This window comes from Myotis brandtii, unplaced genomic scaffold, assembly GCF_000412655.1.
Source record: "Myotis brandtii unplaced genomic scaffold, ASM41265v1 scaffold279, whole genome shotgun sequence".
Lineage (NCBI taxonomy): Eukaryota > Metazoa > Chordata > Mammalia > Chiroptera > Vespertilionidae > Myotis > Myotis brandtii.
Window position 1 is genome coordinate 158,194 of NW_005360641.1, and position 14,429 is coordinate 172,622.

Sequence of the window (14,429 nt, forward strand, 5' to 3'; positions counted from 1 at the left end):
TAAATACATAATACATTCTTTGTAGAAAACAAAAACAGAGCTTTTTTTCTAAGTGATTATTTTCTATATGTGTCCCTCTCACATCATCAAGATCTTGTAGTTTATGTAATGAAAAGTAGAATAAATCCTTAATGGTATATTCTTAAGCACCAATTAATATAGAAAACAAGTCTACACATTTCAATGTAGTCTAGTATATTACAATATAGTAGAGCGTAGTATATATCTTATCTTAGTCCCTCTTTCAGGCAAAATTTTGGTTGCCTGATTTATGTTAAATTTAAAAAGCTATAAATTAAGATTTTCATACATATAAATTTATATTTTTGATCAATGTTTTCTCCAATAGCTCAAAATAGTTATTCATATAAGCTTTATTAGACAAAAGAGAGTATGAGAAAAACCAGTTCCATTTTAACATGGCAAAACATATAACCCACAACAATATAAATTTAAATTGATAAAAACATGAAAAAATGATACTTCATGACACAAAATAAAAATATGAAAGTATTTTGATGTGTTTTTCTGGGTTTACTGTTTATTTGATGATAAATAAAAATGGCTATATTTTGAAAAACAATTTACTATAAGATAAATATTTAAAAATATTTTATTGTTTTGCCTTCAGAAGTCATACAATGTGATAATTAGCTTGCCACCCAATTCCTAGAACATTATTTACTATCTACAAAGAGCAAATATGAAGGGGAGATCTTACAATCCAAGCACATTATACGTGTGATTGATGTATGCACTATCTCTTAGTTTATAATTGTTATCACAAAAGAAAGACCTCCAACAACCCATTTATCCTGTAAAACCTAAGAACTGATATTAGTGGATTAAACTCAGAACTAGTGAATTCTATTCTTCAGTAGTTATTACATCTATTATTGGCTTCAAACCCTAGTGAGTAGGCAAATACATTAACAAAACATCCCAATTCCAGCCCTGGCTGGTTTTTCTAGGTGGTTAGAGCTTTGGACAAAAGGGTTGCAGGTTCAATTCCTGGTCAAAGTCAAGGGTACATACCTCAGTTGCAGGCTTGAACCCTGCCTTGGTCAGGTGCAAACAGGAGGCAACCAATCAATGTGTCTCTCTCAAATCATCATTGTTTCTCTCTCTCTCCCCTCCCCTCCACTCTCTCTAATAAGATCAATGGAAAAAAATATCCTTGGGTGAGGATTTAAAAAAAAAATCCTAAATCCTAATTTGAAAATGTAGAGGGGACAGACACTGACTGGGCCTTTTCTAAAATTATTTTTGAAAAATTTTTAATTCAGAGGAAAATAGTTAGAAGGGACCAAAAGATTCATGAACTCCAATTACTTAATTTACTATTAGGAAACTAACCCAAAAGGAGCTTAACTAAAGGAGTAACATAGCATATTTATAACAATTAGGGACTTCAGAATGAGAGCAAAAGTTTGGCTCATGAGTTTGTAGCTTTGTTTCCTTATGATATTATTTTATCTTGGTAAGTTACTCAATATTTCTCAGTTTCAATTTCTTAATCTATAAGATAAAATAGCAATATCAATTTTACTATACACCAATCAGTTATTATTGGTGTATTACTATTATTATTATTATTCCTTATCTGAGGATATGTTTACTGATTTGAGAGAGAGAGAGAGAGATTTATTCCTTATCTGAGGATATGTTTACTAATTTGAGAGAGAGAGCGAGAGAGAGAGAAACATCAATGTGAGAGAAACATTGATTGGTTGCCTCCCTGATGCACTGGAATAGGAGATGGAATCCCAACCTAGGTATGAACCCTGACCAGGAATCAAACCAGTAACCTTTTTGGTGCACTGGGCGACGATCCAAACAACTGAGCTACCTGGCCTGGAACAAAAAAATAGTGTGGCTGAGGGAAGACTAAAGTGGGTTTTCTATATATGATTTTGTATTTCTTAAATAAATAGTATTACTAGTATTACTAAAAATTTAAAAAAATACTTTATAAAATCATTGTGAAGATTAAATAAACTGAAGAGTGAAAGTATATTAAATAATGATTGCTGATATTCTACTCTTTCATCATAAATATGTGGTGCACATATGGAAACATCAGAAAATTTGATGCTATTTGGGAAAATGCACATAATTAACTGATAACTGCTTTTTTAACCTTAATGCTTTTGTGATGTGTACATTTAACTTTTGTTACTTGAGAGACGTACCTCTTTGAGGCAGAATAAGAAAATTCTAACATTTAATGGTACAAATGAAATCCTTCTGGCCACAGCCCAGAAATGAAACTACAGCCCTGAGCAAATATCAATTCTCATCATCTGTGGTGTCCTTTATTTCTGGCTCCTGAGATCATCTGTTATGAGAGGCAAAACAATTGAAATAGTTCACCTGAACTCAAATAAATATAGTAGAACCCTTTTAAGAAGAGTTCATGCCTAAGAAATGCTCCCCTAAGGCATTGGAAATGTTTAGATCATGTACACATTCTTATATTTTTAAATTTCCTTTAAATAAACTTACTGTTATATGTATTGCAAGAGTTAGCCTTTGAAGTGGTGCGTATGCTTTTCTAGACCACTTTACTTCCTTAAAATATACAGGGTGTGTCCCCCCAAAAATGTATATACACTTTGAATAATAATAAAGGTAGTGCTTATTAAAATACATTTCATTTATAAAATATAATAGAATCAGCTATTAAGTGTATATACAGTTTTGGGGATACCCTGCATTTATTATGAAAATTATTTTAAGAAGAATTTTCTTAGTTCATTAGTGAGGGTAGATTTTCAGTAGAAGTATCTGTGCTTGCCTCTATTCCTTGCCGGCAGTTTTGCAGTGGTTATCTTTATATAGGTGATAGACCCTTCATACTTTCTTCTGAGATTTGGTTCCTCATCTGGGCACTACCACACTTTTTTCTGAGGGTGCAGAGATAACAAACTATTTGAGGAGGCAGGAGTGGGAAAATGTGTAAAATATCTAAATAGGAAAATCCTGACTGCAAATGTTCTAATGTGATTGGTGCTTTGAGAGGAAAGAGCAATCAGTTGTGAGGAAGATACAGAGTTTATTGGGTGAGGGAGGGAGGTAAAATCTGAATACCAATTGCTTGTTACATCGATTCTGTTCACTTAAAATCAACTTAAATATGTTGTTTGGGTCTTTTCACATAAAGTATTTATTTAGCAAGTTGAATAAACAAGTAATCAATTAATTTTAAAAGTGTGATTTTAGATGATTACCACCAATATTTTTCTTCCTAAGCAGTCAGCATTTTTTATGTCTCCTCTTCAAGTCTTTCCTCCTATCAATCACAGACACTGCATGAAGCACCCTCCTTTCTCAGTTTGGTTTCTGAGGCCAAAAAGTTTCAGGCCTGAGTACAATTACAAAAAAAATAAAAATACTAGTATCTTTTTCTTTAGTTTAACTAATTATCTTCAGTTTAACATTTTAAAAGTGAAATAATTTCAAATTGATTATAATTTTTTCTTCTTTCTACATACAGTAATGGGTTAAATTAAATAAGAATGGAATTGTTTTAGCAATTGAATAGGCTGCCTGAAAAAGGTCTCTCTTCTCTCTCTCTCTCTCTCTCTCTCTCTCTCCTCTACACACACACACACACACACACACACACACACACACACACACACTTCCCATATCAACCTGCATCTTTATCTACACTCCCACTGAATTTCACCAGAAGATGACAACACAACATTTGATTATATGAAAATATTGCATATAGATATGAACCCCCTCTAAGAATTAGCTTTTGAACCAAGAACCCAAAACGAGGCCTTCCCCCAAATCTTTCATTCCCTAGTCTTTTAAAAATGCACACATCCTTGAATATTTGATCTTTAAGCAGATTAGCAAGCTTGTAACAGCTGTCTAACTCCTGTGAAACCTAATTAAAAGGGAAACTGATGTAAACATATGATCTCTGTTTTGACTGAAGAAAGGACCAAACAACATTTAAAAAAAAAAGTCCTTTAAATTCAAATCCTAAAATGATGCACACACTTTTTGGAATGCAGTGAGGGAAAAGGTGTCGATTCTTATTAGAAAAGTCAGCAAAATAGCCTTCTGAGAGGCAGCACTTTCACATTCTCTCCCGTCACAGATGTTTGCAGAACTTGGTTTTTATAAGCTCCTTCAAAGTTTGAGGGACCCGGAAATCCCTTCCCTTTGAAAAGCCTGTGAGCTGCTCTCCCTCAGCTCCCATGACCCCACCATCCTAAGCCAGGGAGCCACTGCCTGCTACCCGGAGACAGAGTCCCCCCACCCCAAGCCTTAGAGACCACGGATTGCTATCTCCTCTCAAAATGCAACTGGTTATTTACTTGTATGCATTTTTTAATCCATCGGAACGGCTGTGGAAACTTTGTGAGCCAGTGACTGTGACAGTGTATGAGTGTGTGTGTGTGGGGGGGTGTGGGGGGCCTGTGCATGCTGTCTGCCAGTGGATTTTTAAGAGCTGTGGGGGGGGGGAGGTGTTGTGTGGGTGGCCTGTGCATGCTGTCTGCCAGTGGATTTTTAAGAGCACTCAGGTATCAAACTGGGATTTTTTTCCCTGCCCCCCTCCCTCCTTTTCCGGTTCTCAGTGAAATCTTTCAGATCTGGAATCAAAGACGTTAGCTAGCGAGCATTGTGTTTTCACCCTGCAGACAAATAACATTCAAGAAAAATCAGAGAAACCTTTAACTCTCAATGACCAAATTGACTAAAAAATCTATACCAAGTTTTAAAAAGAAAAGAATGTGCCTAAATTATATACCTTGCAACAAAAAATCCATACCCAATTATGTTATTATATAAAATATATGTGATATGAATATATGTTTCAAATAGCCACTTTCAATATACCAAACAAAAAAAGGTTTCAAAGACATCAAGTAGCATAAAACACACTGTACTGCAGAGACGGAAGAAATGCATTTAAAGCACGGATGAAAATGGCGTGCAGTATAATTACCTCAAATTGCTGTTCGCTTGACACCCTGACACTAATTTTATTCAAGCCATTGGGAAATAAATGTTTTAAAAGCACTCTTTTCCAAACACTGGAGCTAGTGGGTGCTGCGAGGTCATTAAGGAAAGGAAAGGGTAAAGTTTCCAGCATGCAAAAATAATTAAATAATCCATTTAAAATAAAAGCGTCTACGTGGATGACAGCCTTTAATGCCCACATTTTTAACGCTTGCCCTGTACGTGGATTGATTTTTTTTTTCCTTCAGCATTCCCTCACCAGATGGATTTTTGCTACTGCAGATCAGCAGAGGGTGTCAGATCTTTCAGAGTGCACCAGGCTGGAACGAGCAGAGCTTCTTAGCAACTCTCTTCTTTCTCCCCTCCCCATTCTCGCGCTCTCTTCCTCCCTCAGACAACTCGCCCCCCGCCCTCCGCCCCCTCCACGTAATTCCGAAAGAGCAGAAGCAAGAGAAGGAGAACAAGAAACGAGCTTGTAACCGAGATCCAGAGCCCAGGGGGCGAAAAAAAGGCTAAAGAGGACCCGAAGGGAAGGAAACGAAAAGGATGGACAGCCACAAAACGCAGCGATTGCGGAAATTTTCCAGCGCCATTGGTTCAGCAGTGTGAGTGTTTCGGTCGAGCGTGATTTCAGCACCGGGGGGACTGGACAGCACCTCGGGGGGGACTTCTCGGCAACCCACAGCTACAGCAAGAACTCCACCAGCAGCCTCACCATCAGAAGCCGCCGAAAACCCCTGCTTTGTATCAGAGAGGCAAGGTCAGTCCGACGCACAGCCATGCACAGGCAGTGCGCCTGTACTACGCTGCAAAACCTCTGCTTGTTTCTCTAACATGCACTTGCTTCCAATTACTAGCATTGTTCCTTTTCATTAGTGAAGACCACTAGATGGGATTCTGTTAAGTGTGCATTTTTAATTTATACGTATATATTTAACCTCTTTTTTAAAAGGTTTAGGGAGAGTGGGGTTATTTTTCTACTTTTTTTTTTTTTTTTTTTTTTTTTTTTTTTGCTTGCCTTGCACTACGTGCCTGGATAGTTTGTGGGTATAATTATTGACTGGCGCCTGGGTTGTTGCAGTGCGGGGGGGTTAGGGAGGAAGGAATCCACCCCCACCCCCCCAAACCCTTTTCTTCTCCTTCCCTGGGTTCGGACATTGGAGCACTAAATGAACTTGAATTGTGTCTGTGGCGAGCAGGATGGTCGCTGTTACTTTGTGATGAGATCGGGATGAATTGCTCGCTTTAAAAATGCTGCTTTGGATTCTGTTGCTGGAGACGTCTCTTTGTTTTGCCGCTGGAAACGTTACAGGGGACGTTTGCAAAGAGAAGATCTGTTCCTGCAATGAGATAGAAGGGGACCTCCACGTAGACTGTGAAAAAAAGGGCTTTACAAGTCTGCAGCGTTTCACAGCCCCGACTTCCCAGTTCTACCATCTATTTCTGCATGGCAATTCCCTCACTCGACTTTTCCCTAATGAGTTTGCGAACTTTTATAATGCGGTTAGTTTGCACATGGAAAACAATGGCTTGCATGAAATCGTTCCCGGGGCTTTTCTGGGGCTGCAGCTGGTGAAAAGGCTGCATATCAACAACAACAAGATCAAGTCTTTTCGAAAGCAGACTTTTCTGGGGCTGGACGATCTGGAATACCTCCAGGCTGATTTCAATTTGTTACGGGATATAGACCCGGGGGCCTTCCAAGACTTAAACAAGCTGGAGGTGCTCATTTTGAACGACAATCTCATCAGCACCCTACCTGCCAACGTGTTCCAGTACGTGCCCATCACCCACCTCGACCTCCGGGGAAACAGGCTGAAGACGCTGCCCTATGAGGAGGTCTTGGAGCAGATCCCTGGCATTGCCGAGATCCTGCTGGAGGATAACCCGTGGGACTGCACCTGTGATCTGCTCTCCCTGAAAGAATGGCTCGAAAACATTCCCAAAAACGCCCTCATCGGCCGAGTGGTCTGCGAAGCCCCCACCAGACTGCAGGGGAAAGACCTCAATGAAACCACCGAACAGGACTTGTGTCCTTTGAAAAACAGAGTGGATTCTAGTCTCCCGGCGCCCCCTGCCCAAGAAGAGACCTTCGCTCCTGGCCCCCTGCCAACTCCCTTCAAGACAAACGGGCAAGAGGATCATGCCACCCCGGGCTCTGCTCCGAACGGAGGTACAAAGATCCCAGGCAACTGGCAGATCAAAATCAGACCCACGGCAGCGGTAGCGCCCGGCAGCGCCCGAAACAAACCCCCAGCCAACGGCTTGCCCTGCCCTGGGGGCTGCAGCTGCGACCACATCCCGGGGTCGGGGTTAAAGATGAACTGCAACAACCGGAACGTGAGCAGCTTGGCTGATCTGAAGCCCAAGCTCGCCAACGTGCAGGAGCTTTTCCTGCGAGATAACAAGATCCACAGCATCCGCAAATCGCACTTTGTGGATTACAAGAACCTCATCCTGTTGGACCTGGGCAACAATAACATCGCCACCGTAGAAAACAACACTTTTAAGAACCTCTTGGACCTCCGGTGGCTGTATATGGACAGCAACTACCTGGACACACTGTCCCGGGAGAAATTTGCGGGGCTGCAAAACCTCGAGTACTTGAACGTGGAGTACAACGCGATCCAGCTCATCCTCCCGGGCACCTTCCACGCCATGCCCAAACTGAGGATCCTCATTCTCAACAACAACTTGCTGAGGTCCCTCCCCGTGGACGTGTTCGCCGGGGTCTCGCTCTCGAAGCTCAGCCTGCACAACAATTACTTCATGTACCTCCCGGTGGCAGGGGTGCTGGACCAGTTAACTTCCATCATCCAGATCGACCTGCACGGGAACCCCTGGGAGTGCTCCTGCACCATCGTGCCTTTCAAGCAATGGGCGGAGCGCCTGGGTTCCGAGGTGCTGATGAGCGACCTCAAGTGCGAGACGCCGGTGAACTTCTTTCGGAAGGACGTCATGCTCCTCTCCAACGACGAGATCTGCCCCCAGCTGTACGCCAGGCTCTCGCCCACGCTCACTTCGCACAGTAAAAACAGCACCGGGTTGGCGGAGACCGGGACGCACTCCAACTCCTACCTAGACACCAGCAGGGTGTCCATCTCCGTGCTGGTCCCGGGACTGCTGCTGGTGTTCGTCACCTCCGCCTTCACCGTGGTGGGCATGCTCGTGTTTATCCTGCGGAACCGCAAGCGGTCCAAGAGAAGAGATGCCAACTCTTCGGCGTCCGAAATCAATTCCCTACAGACAGTCTGTGACTCTTCCTACTGGCACAATGGGCCTTACAACGCGGACGGGGCACACAGAGTGTACGACTGTGGCTCCCACTCGCTCTCAGACTAAGACCGCGACCCCGGTAGAGCAGGGGAGGGGGGGAGGCGATGCCCCCTCCCCTGGCCGACATCCCAGGGGTCAGAGGAGCCCAGACCCAAGTCCAGTGCGCCCCCCAAGGCTTGATGGACACAAGTAAATAAATAACTGTGAACTCGCTCCACGGAGAGGGTCTGACTCCTTAGCTCCCTCCTGGAAACAAAGAGCAGACTGTGGCTGGGAGAGCGCGGCCAAATCGCTCTTCGCTGCCAGCCTGGCTGAGCCCCTTTAGACAAAGCCCGGCAGGGGCCCTGCTCCGAGACCGACAGTGCCCGAGCCCTCTGCAGAGGAACTGGTGGGGGATGGCTGTCGTGGTCCTATACATATATACACACATACCCACATCTATATAGAGAGATAGATATCTATTTTTCCCCTGTGGATTAGCCCCGCGAGGAGGGGGCCTGATCGTTCCCTGATGGCTATGCAGGGATGGGCAGTTGCACGAAGGCATGAATGTATTGTAAATAAATAACTTTGACTTCTGAGAAAAAATCACACAAAAAGTGCTGCATGGCTCGCATGGAATCCACGCGCTCCAGGGACTGGAGAGAGCGACTGGAGAGAGCGTCACGCTCACAGCACCCACCCTCTTACCTGATAAGTCCCATCGTATCAAACTTTCTATAAACAAGTACAGTCTCATCAGAAGTGCCATTTCGCCATTATTTGTGATCGGTAGGCAGTTCAGAGAGTATGTTTACTGTGGAAAAAAAATGTTAAGGTTTTATTTAAGACATTTGCATGGCTAGCCATCAGTCCATTTTATGAGTTTAAAAAAATGTGTTTTGTTGAGAGACGTTTTCACGGGTTGTGTTGGGTTCGTCCTTTTATTTTGATGGTGATGTTTGTTTCGGTTTTATTTTTTGTTTTGAAGGGGGAATATTTTTCTATACATTTCCAATAAGGCCTTCCATCTGAATGTAAAATAAGTACCCATGATTTCTATTATAGTATCGGTGTAATTATTAAAAATAAGAAAAAAAGAAAAGATTTTTGAGGCAGTTAAGCATGACCAATTAATGTCACTCTAGTGCTTAGGCTGCGATCCTATGGTAGCAATTCTGTGCTGGTGTAAATCTTACTTACAAAGTAGGGAAAAGAAGCGAGGAAGCACGTGAAACTTACTAATTCTATTCAAGGATTTTATAATGGCATATTTTTTCAGTATTAAAGTGAAAATGTTTTCAACTCTTGGTCCTTACATTTTTCCAGCTTCCTATTTGCAACTGGTAACCTGGATTTGCGGTGGAAGGGACAGGGGAGGGGGAGGGGAGGGGGTGGAATCTTTCCAGAGCCGCTTTAAGGCTCTTTCTCTAACCCTCTTACTTAGCTTTTACCTTTTCCGTAGTTCCCGGCCCTTCCCCCTCCATCCCCGCCCCGACTTTTCCAGCTTTTCCTGTGGATTAAGTAAGGTCTTCCCCCAACAGCGCCCTCCCTTTTTTCCTCTTTTCCTTATGCGGCAGTGAAATCCCTTTATTAATACTGGAAATCCCTCCTGCTGCTGCTTCTGCTGCTGCTGCACACACTGCAGATATACTGAGGATGTTAGTAAAGATTTGATTTAATTGACTGCCTAGATCGGTCTCATTAAACAGAGTGGAGATTTCATTGGTCAGCATTCTTCAATGAAAGACAGCCTTAATGACTGGCATTTGAGATGCTGCTGGCGTTTTGAATTCAACATCTGCTGAAAACGGTAAAACTAATTAATGCCCACCCACCCTGCCCGCCCCAGCAACTGCATATTGAAATTTGTTAAAACACTTATCTTTATGGAAATCAATCATTATCCTAAAGAAGTGTTTCTATCCCATCATTTGGATTTCTGGTTGTGACTCAGTAATTAACAAGAAACAGCATTGAACTATTTGAATTTTATGAGCCAATGTAACTCTGGCCTCAATTATATTCCTCTGGGATTTCCAAGTGGTCTGCTTTATCAGCAGTTAAGGGACAAAAAGCAAACAAAATTACATGTATTGATGGGGTCTGCATTCCACCACATATCCACCATTGAGAAGTGTTAAAAGACTGCAGACCACAGATCAAGAAAAAATATATATCTATATAGATTGTAAAGGAGCAAATGAAAGCCCCCAGAGCAGTTGTAAGAAGATTTGCCTTCTAGAACTCATATTCTAGAGAGAAGTAATTTCCCAGAACAATGACAGTGATGTTCTGGAGTATGTATTATTTATTTTAATGCTTTTTAAATAAAATCTTTATTATAAACCATGACTATTCCTAAGGCCATTCATCATTTTCTCTCTTGATTCTTTTGTTTGTGGACTACATTTCATGGTGGTGAAATTGTAACCTACAAATATTATAAGTTGCTTTTTTATTTATTATTCATATGAAGGCCTTACTTCCTTTTATGGAAAGTACAACTGGGTTTCTGGTAAGCGATGGACAGATCTATTTGTGAGGGAAAGTTGGGGAAAGGGAAGAGCCAGGTATTCGACAGTATTATGACCTTAAGAAGGAAAAGAAAAGATGGCAGATGTTCTAAGTCTCTGGTGGAAAGTGACACTTAACTAAAAATACCTAGTGGGGCATGATAGCAATTTTTAAAACTGATACATAATTAATCTAAGTTATGAAACTAGAACTTCTCATAGAACGAGAACCTTCTCACAGGGTGCACTGGGGCAAGAACCTTTCTTCATACTAATTTTAAAAATTACAATATTAAAGATAAGGTTAAATAGTTAAACTTATTCTTAAAATATTAGCTTTATTAAGTTTTGAGTGGTCGTTGAGTACCAGGCATGTACTAAGTGGTTTACATAATGATTTAATTTAACTACCACAAGCACAGATTAGTTTAATAAAATATTGCTTTTTCCATTATAACCAATGAGAATAATGAAGCTAAAGGAGAATAAGCAATAACTCAATTCATAACTGTTAAATAGTGGAGCTGGATTTAAACTTCAACACCTCATTCTATGAATAGTCATATTGACCTGATGACTTTTTAAAATATGGTATTCCAAATAAAGAACCTAGGTTGTGTCTTCTTATTTGAGTATGTATTGGTGGCTCTTTATATATCCAGTACATCTTGCAACAAAAGACAACCATCCTACATTTAGAAGAGATGTTCTCCAAGAGTATGTAAGAAGACTTACATATAAGAAAAAAAGATGAATGTGCTATATAAATTTAAGAATTATGAAAATTCATATGATTAAATCTAAATTATCTATACATTTATTCTAAATTATTAGGGTTATCAACTATTTTAATATATAATAATACTTGTTAAAATTTATGTAGAAAAGATGTCCAATGACACATATAAAAGAACATACATTATTTTGAGAGTTTTATTTATTTTGATAAGTATCTGGATCATAGTTACATAAACTTTTATATATGCTTATATGTGGTTTGAAGGATGCATAATACATATGATCTCACCATATAATTATCATTTAGATGTGCTTAGCTTCTTGTTTTTGTTTATTTTTACATAAAATGCTAACGTAACTGTAGTTGTCATTTGCTTTTGTTGAGATATCTTGTTTCCAGCTATATCATCCTTTAATTTATCAAAGCAAAAGAGATTGTAGTTGTGCCAGGTGGAAAAGGAGAAAGGAGATATTTTGTTTAGTTCCATTGCTTTAAAAAAAGTAGTAGATTCTGTGGCTGCTGATGTAACTAAGAATATCTTAAAATTTAAGATGTTGCCATAGAAATTTATCATTTACCCATTTTTACATGTTTACCTAGGAGGAAGCTGGAATAGTTTATCTAACATCAACATAACATGATTATTTTTCTTAACAGTATTTATACCAGTATAAGATGTAATTAGAATTGTCAGGCATTTTAGAAAGTATTAAAATTATATTGGTGATTCCGAGGACAGTTTGTCAATATCGCTTTTTCTAGGTTACTAATAAATGTTTTTTGGTGTGCACAAAGAGACAGATGAATTTGTAAGGGTGAACACAGAAGTGTGTGTTTTCAATGTATTGGCAGAATATTAAGTAGAGTGTTTTCTAACTTTGCTTTTTTGCTAGCTTATTTATGAATACCATTTTTTTTATTTGTGTGCTTATGTGAAGAAAATGGAAATATAAAATGTGCTAAAATTTAATTTTGGCATGCATTAACTTTTGGTCCATTTTCTCTCTATGGCAGTCTATTCCAAATGCAGCATATTTATTTAATTTTTAAAAGATGAATTCTGTATAATATCAACAGACGGAAGAAATAAATACTCAAGATTTTTGTTATATGATCTGTTTCAATGTGGCCTTGATCCATTTTTTTAAAAAAGGATAAAATAAATAACTTTCTTATAATCCACTGGCATTTTCTTTTATCTATAAAGTTGCCAAAACTGATATCATTAAAAGAAACAGGACATGTGGCAAGAAATTCTTGGCATTGAAACTTAAAGAAAGGCCACTGAGTAGCTTTAGGAAAGCACATATTACAAACAAGACAATTTTGAAAACTGAACCAATATTGCCTCTATTGTGGCCTATTGCAATATGGTTGGGTTACAGAAAAAGTTAGATAGTTAAGATAACAAACTAAGTGTTTAACAACTATAATTTTATAATGAAATGGACCACTGAAGAAATCATCTTAGATACTGAAACCCAGTATAACCCTTTGGCCTCAATTGCCTGGCAATTTCACTTTATTGACTGAGACCTCAGTTGTCTAATTAATTACTCTTCTCCTTTCATTTACGTGCTAAATATATATTACCTTACATACTTGAAATATAATTATATTTCCTACTTGAACTTTGCAAAAAGCTTGGAGAAGAATTATCTAAAATTTTACAGAATTTTGAAGGCTTTAGAATGTAAATGTTCAATTGGCAACAAAAAATTGGCAGTTACTACGTGAAAAATATTGTAGACATTCTCTTGGGAAAAGAAAATAAGGCAGTTCTAATCTCAAGAAGTTTATGACCAGCAAAGATGAGATATATACATCATTGTAATTATCATTGGCAGTTTTTAAAGGCTGCCACTATAATTTTGTGTTTCTTTCTTTTAAGTATGTGATGTTTTTGGCCATTTGGAAAAGTGCAGTTGTCACATCATTTTTACTAACTATTATACAAATAGTTTAAAATTTTAAAACAGTGTTGTAAAATGAAAGAAGCACTTTAAATCCTTTCTGGTTTCAATTACATTTTTTCTTTGGGAAAATAGGGAAAATGTCTAATTTTAACGTCAGTAAGAGTTTTCTGACTAATCATTCTAAAATGAACCAATCAAACCAGTTTTTATCTTAACATGTGAATGATAATTTTCCAATTTTAGTTATTTGAGAAATCCAATATGAGTTAATAAAACTGAATAAACTATGTTATAATATCATAAGAATTTCAGAAGAGTTGTCTCTGGGAATTTAGGTCTTTATATTATATATAAAATAGAGCATAGAAACATTAATATATTATTATATATACTTTTTTAATTTTACTGTAAAGCTAATAATCCCAAAGCCATGCTTGTTTAGAAAAACCTAATATTCAGTTACTAACTAGTCTGTTCCAGATGCACAAGTACAAAGGTTTAACAAGCAGAAAGCAGTAAGCAAAGCCATGCATTGTGTCAGTTCTATGCCTTATTCCATTTACTCTAACTCCATTTCTTTCCTTGGAAGAAAATTACAGGAAGGAAACATGTCCAGCTGCAGCCTATCAATAGAAAAAGTCAATACATAGTGAAACATGAGAAATGCTTCAAATATAGATAATAAATAGCCAATCCATAGTGTTCTCAATGAAGCACTTTCTGCCTCTCACAAAAGGGGGATGAGCAGAAAAGGGTCACTATTGCGATAAAATATAATGACTCTTCCCAGATTTTGTGATATTTATTGTGCACTTTTATTTTTAAAATCAATATATTTTTAACATTTTCAAACTGCATGATATGAGAAAAGAATACTCATTATTGTGATAATAATATGATTTAAATAGTATTACGTGTACATATGTAGAACATTTTGCTACTTCCATAAAATAACAAGATTACAAAATAGTGAATGAATTTGAAATGATGCCATTTTCTACACACCACAATAAAATCTAC

General features: G+C 38.6%; 1 protein-coding gene across 1 annotated transcript; it reads left to right on the top strand.

The window, feature by feature from the left end:
- The first annotated feature begins 5,179 nt into the window (after positions 1-5,179).
- On the top strand, positions 5,180-11,359 carry SLITRK1 (SLIT and NTRK-like family, member 1). The gene is made up of 2 exons (XM_005868876.2): positions 5,180-5,743; positions 6,183-11,359. The coding sequence occupies exon 2, from the start codon at positions 6,235-6,237 to the stop codon at positions 8,323-8,325; it is 2,091 nt and encodes a 696-aa protein (XP_005868938.1). The 5' UTR covers positions 5,180-5,743; positions 6,183-6,234; the 3' UTR covers positions 8,326-11,359.
- The last annotated feature ends 3,070 nt before the right edge of the window (positions 11,360-14,429 follow it).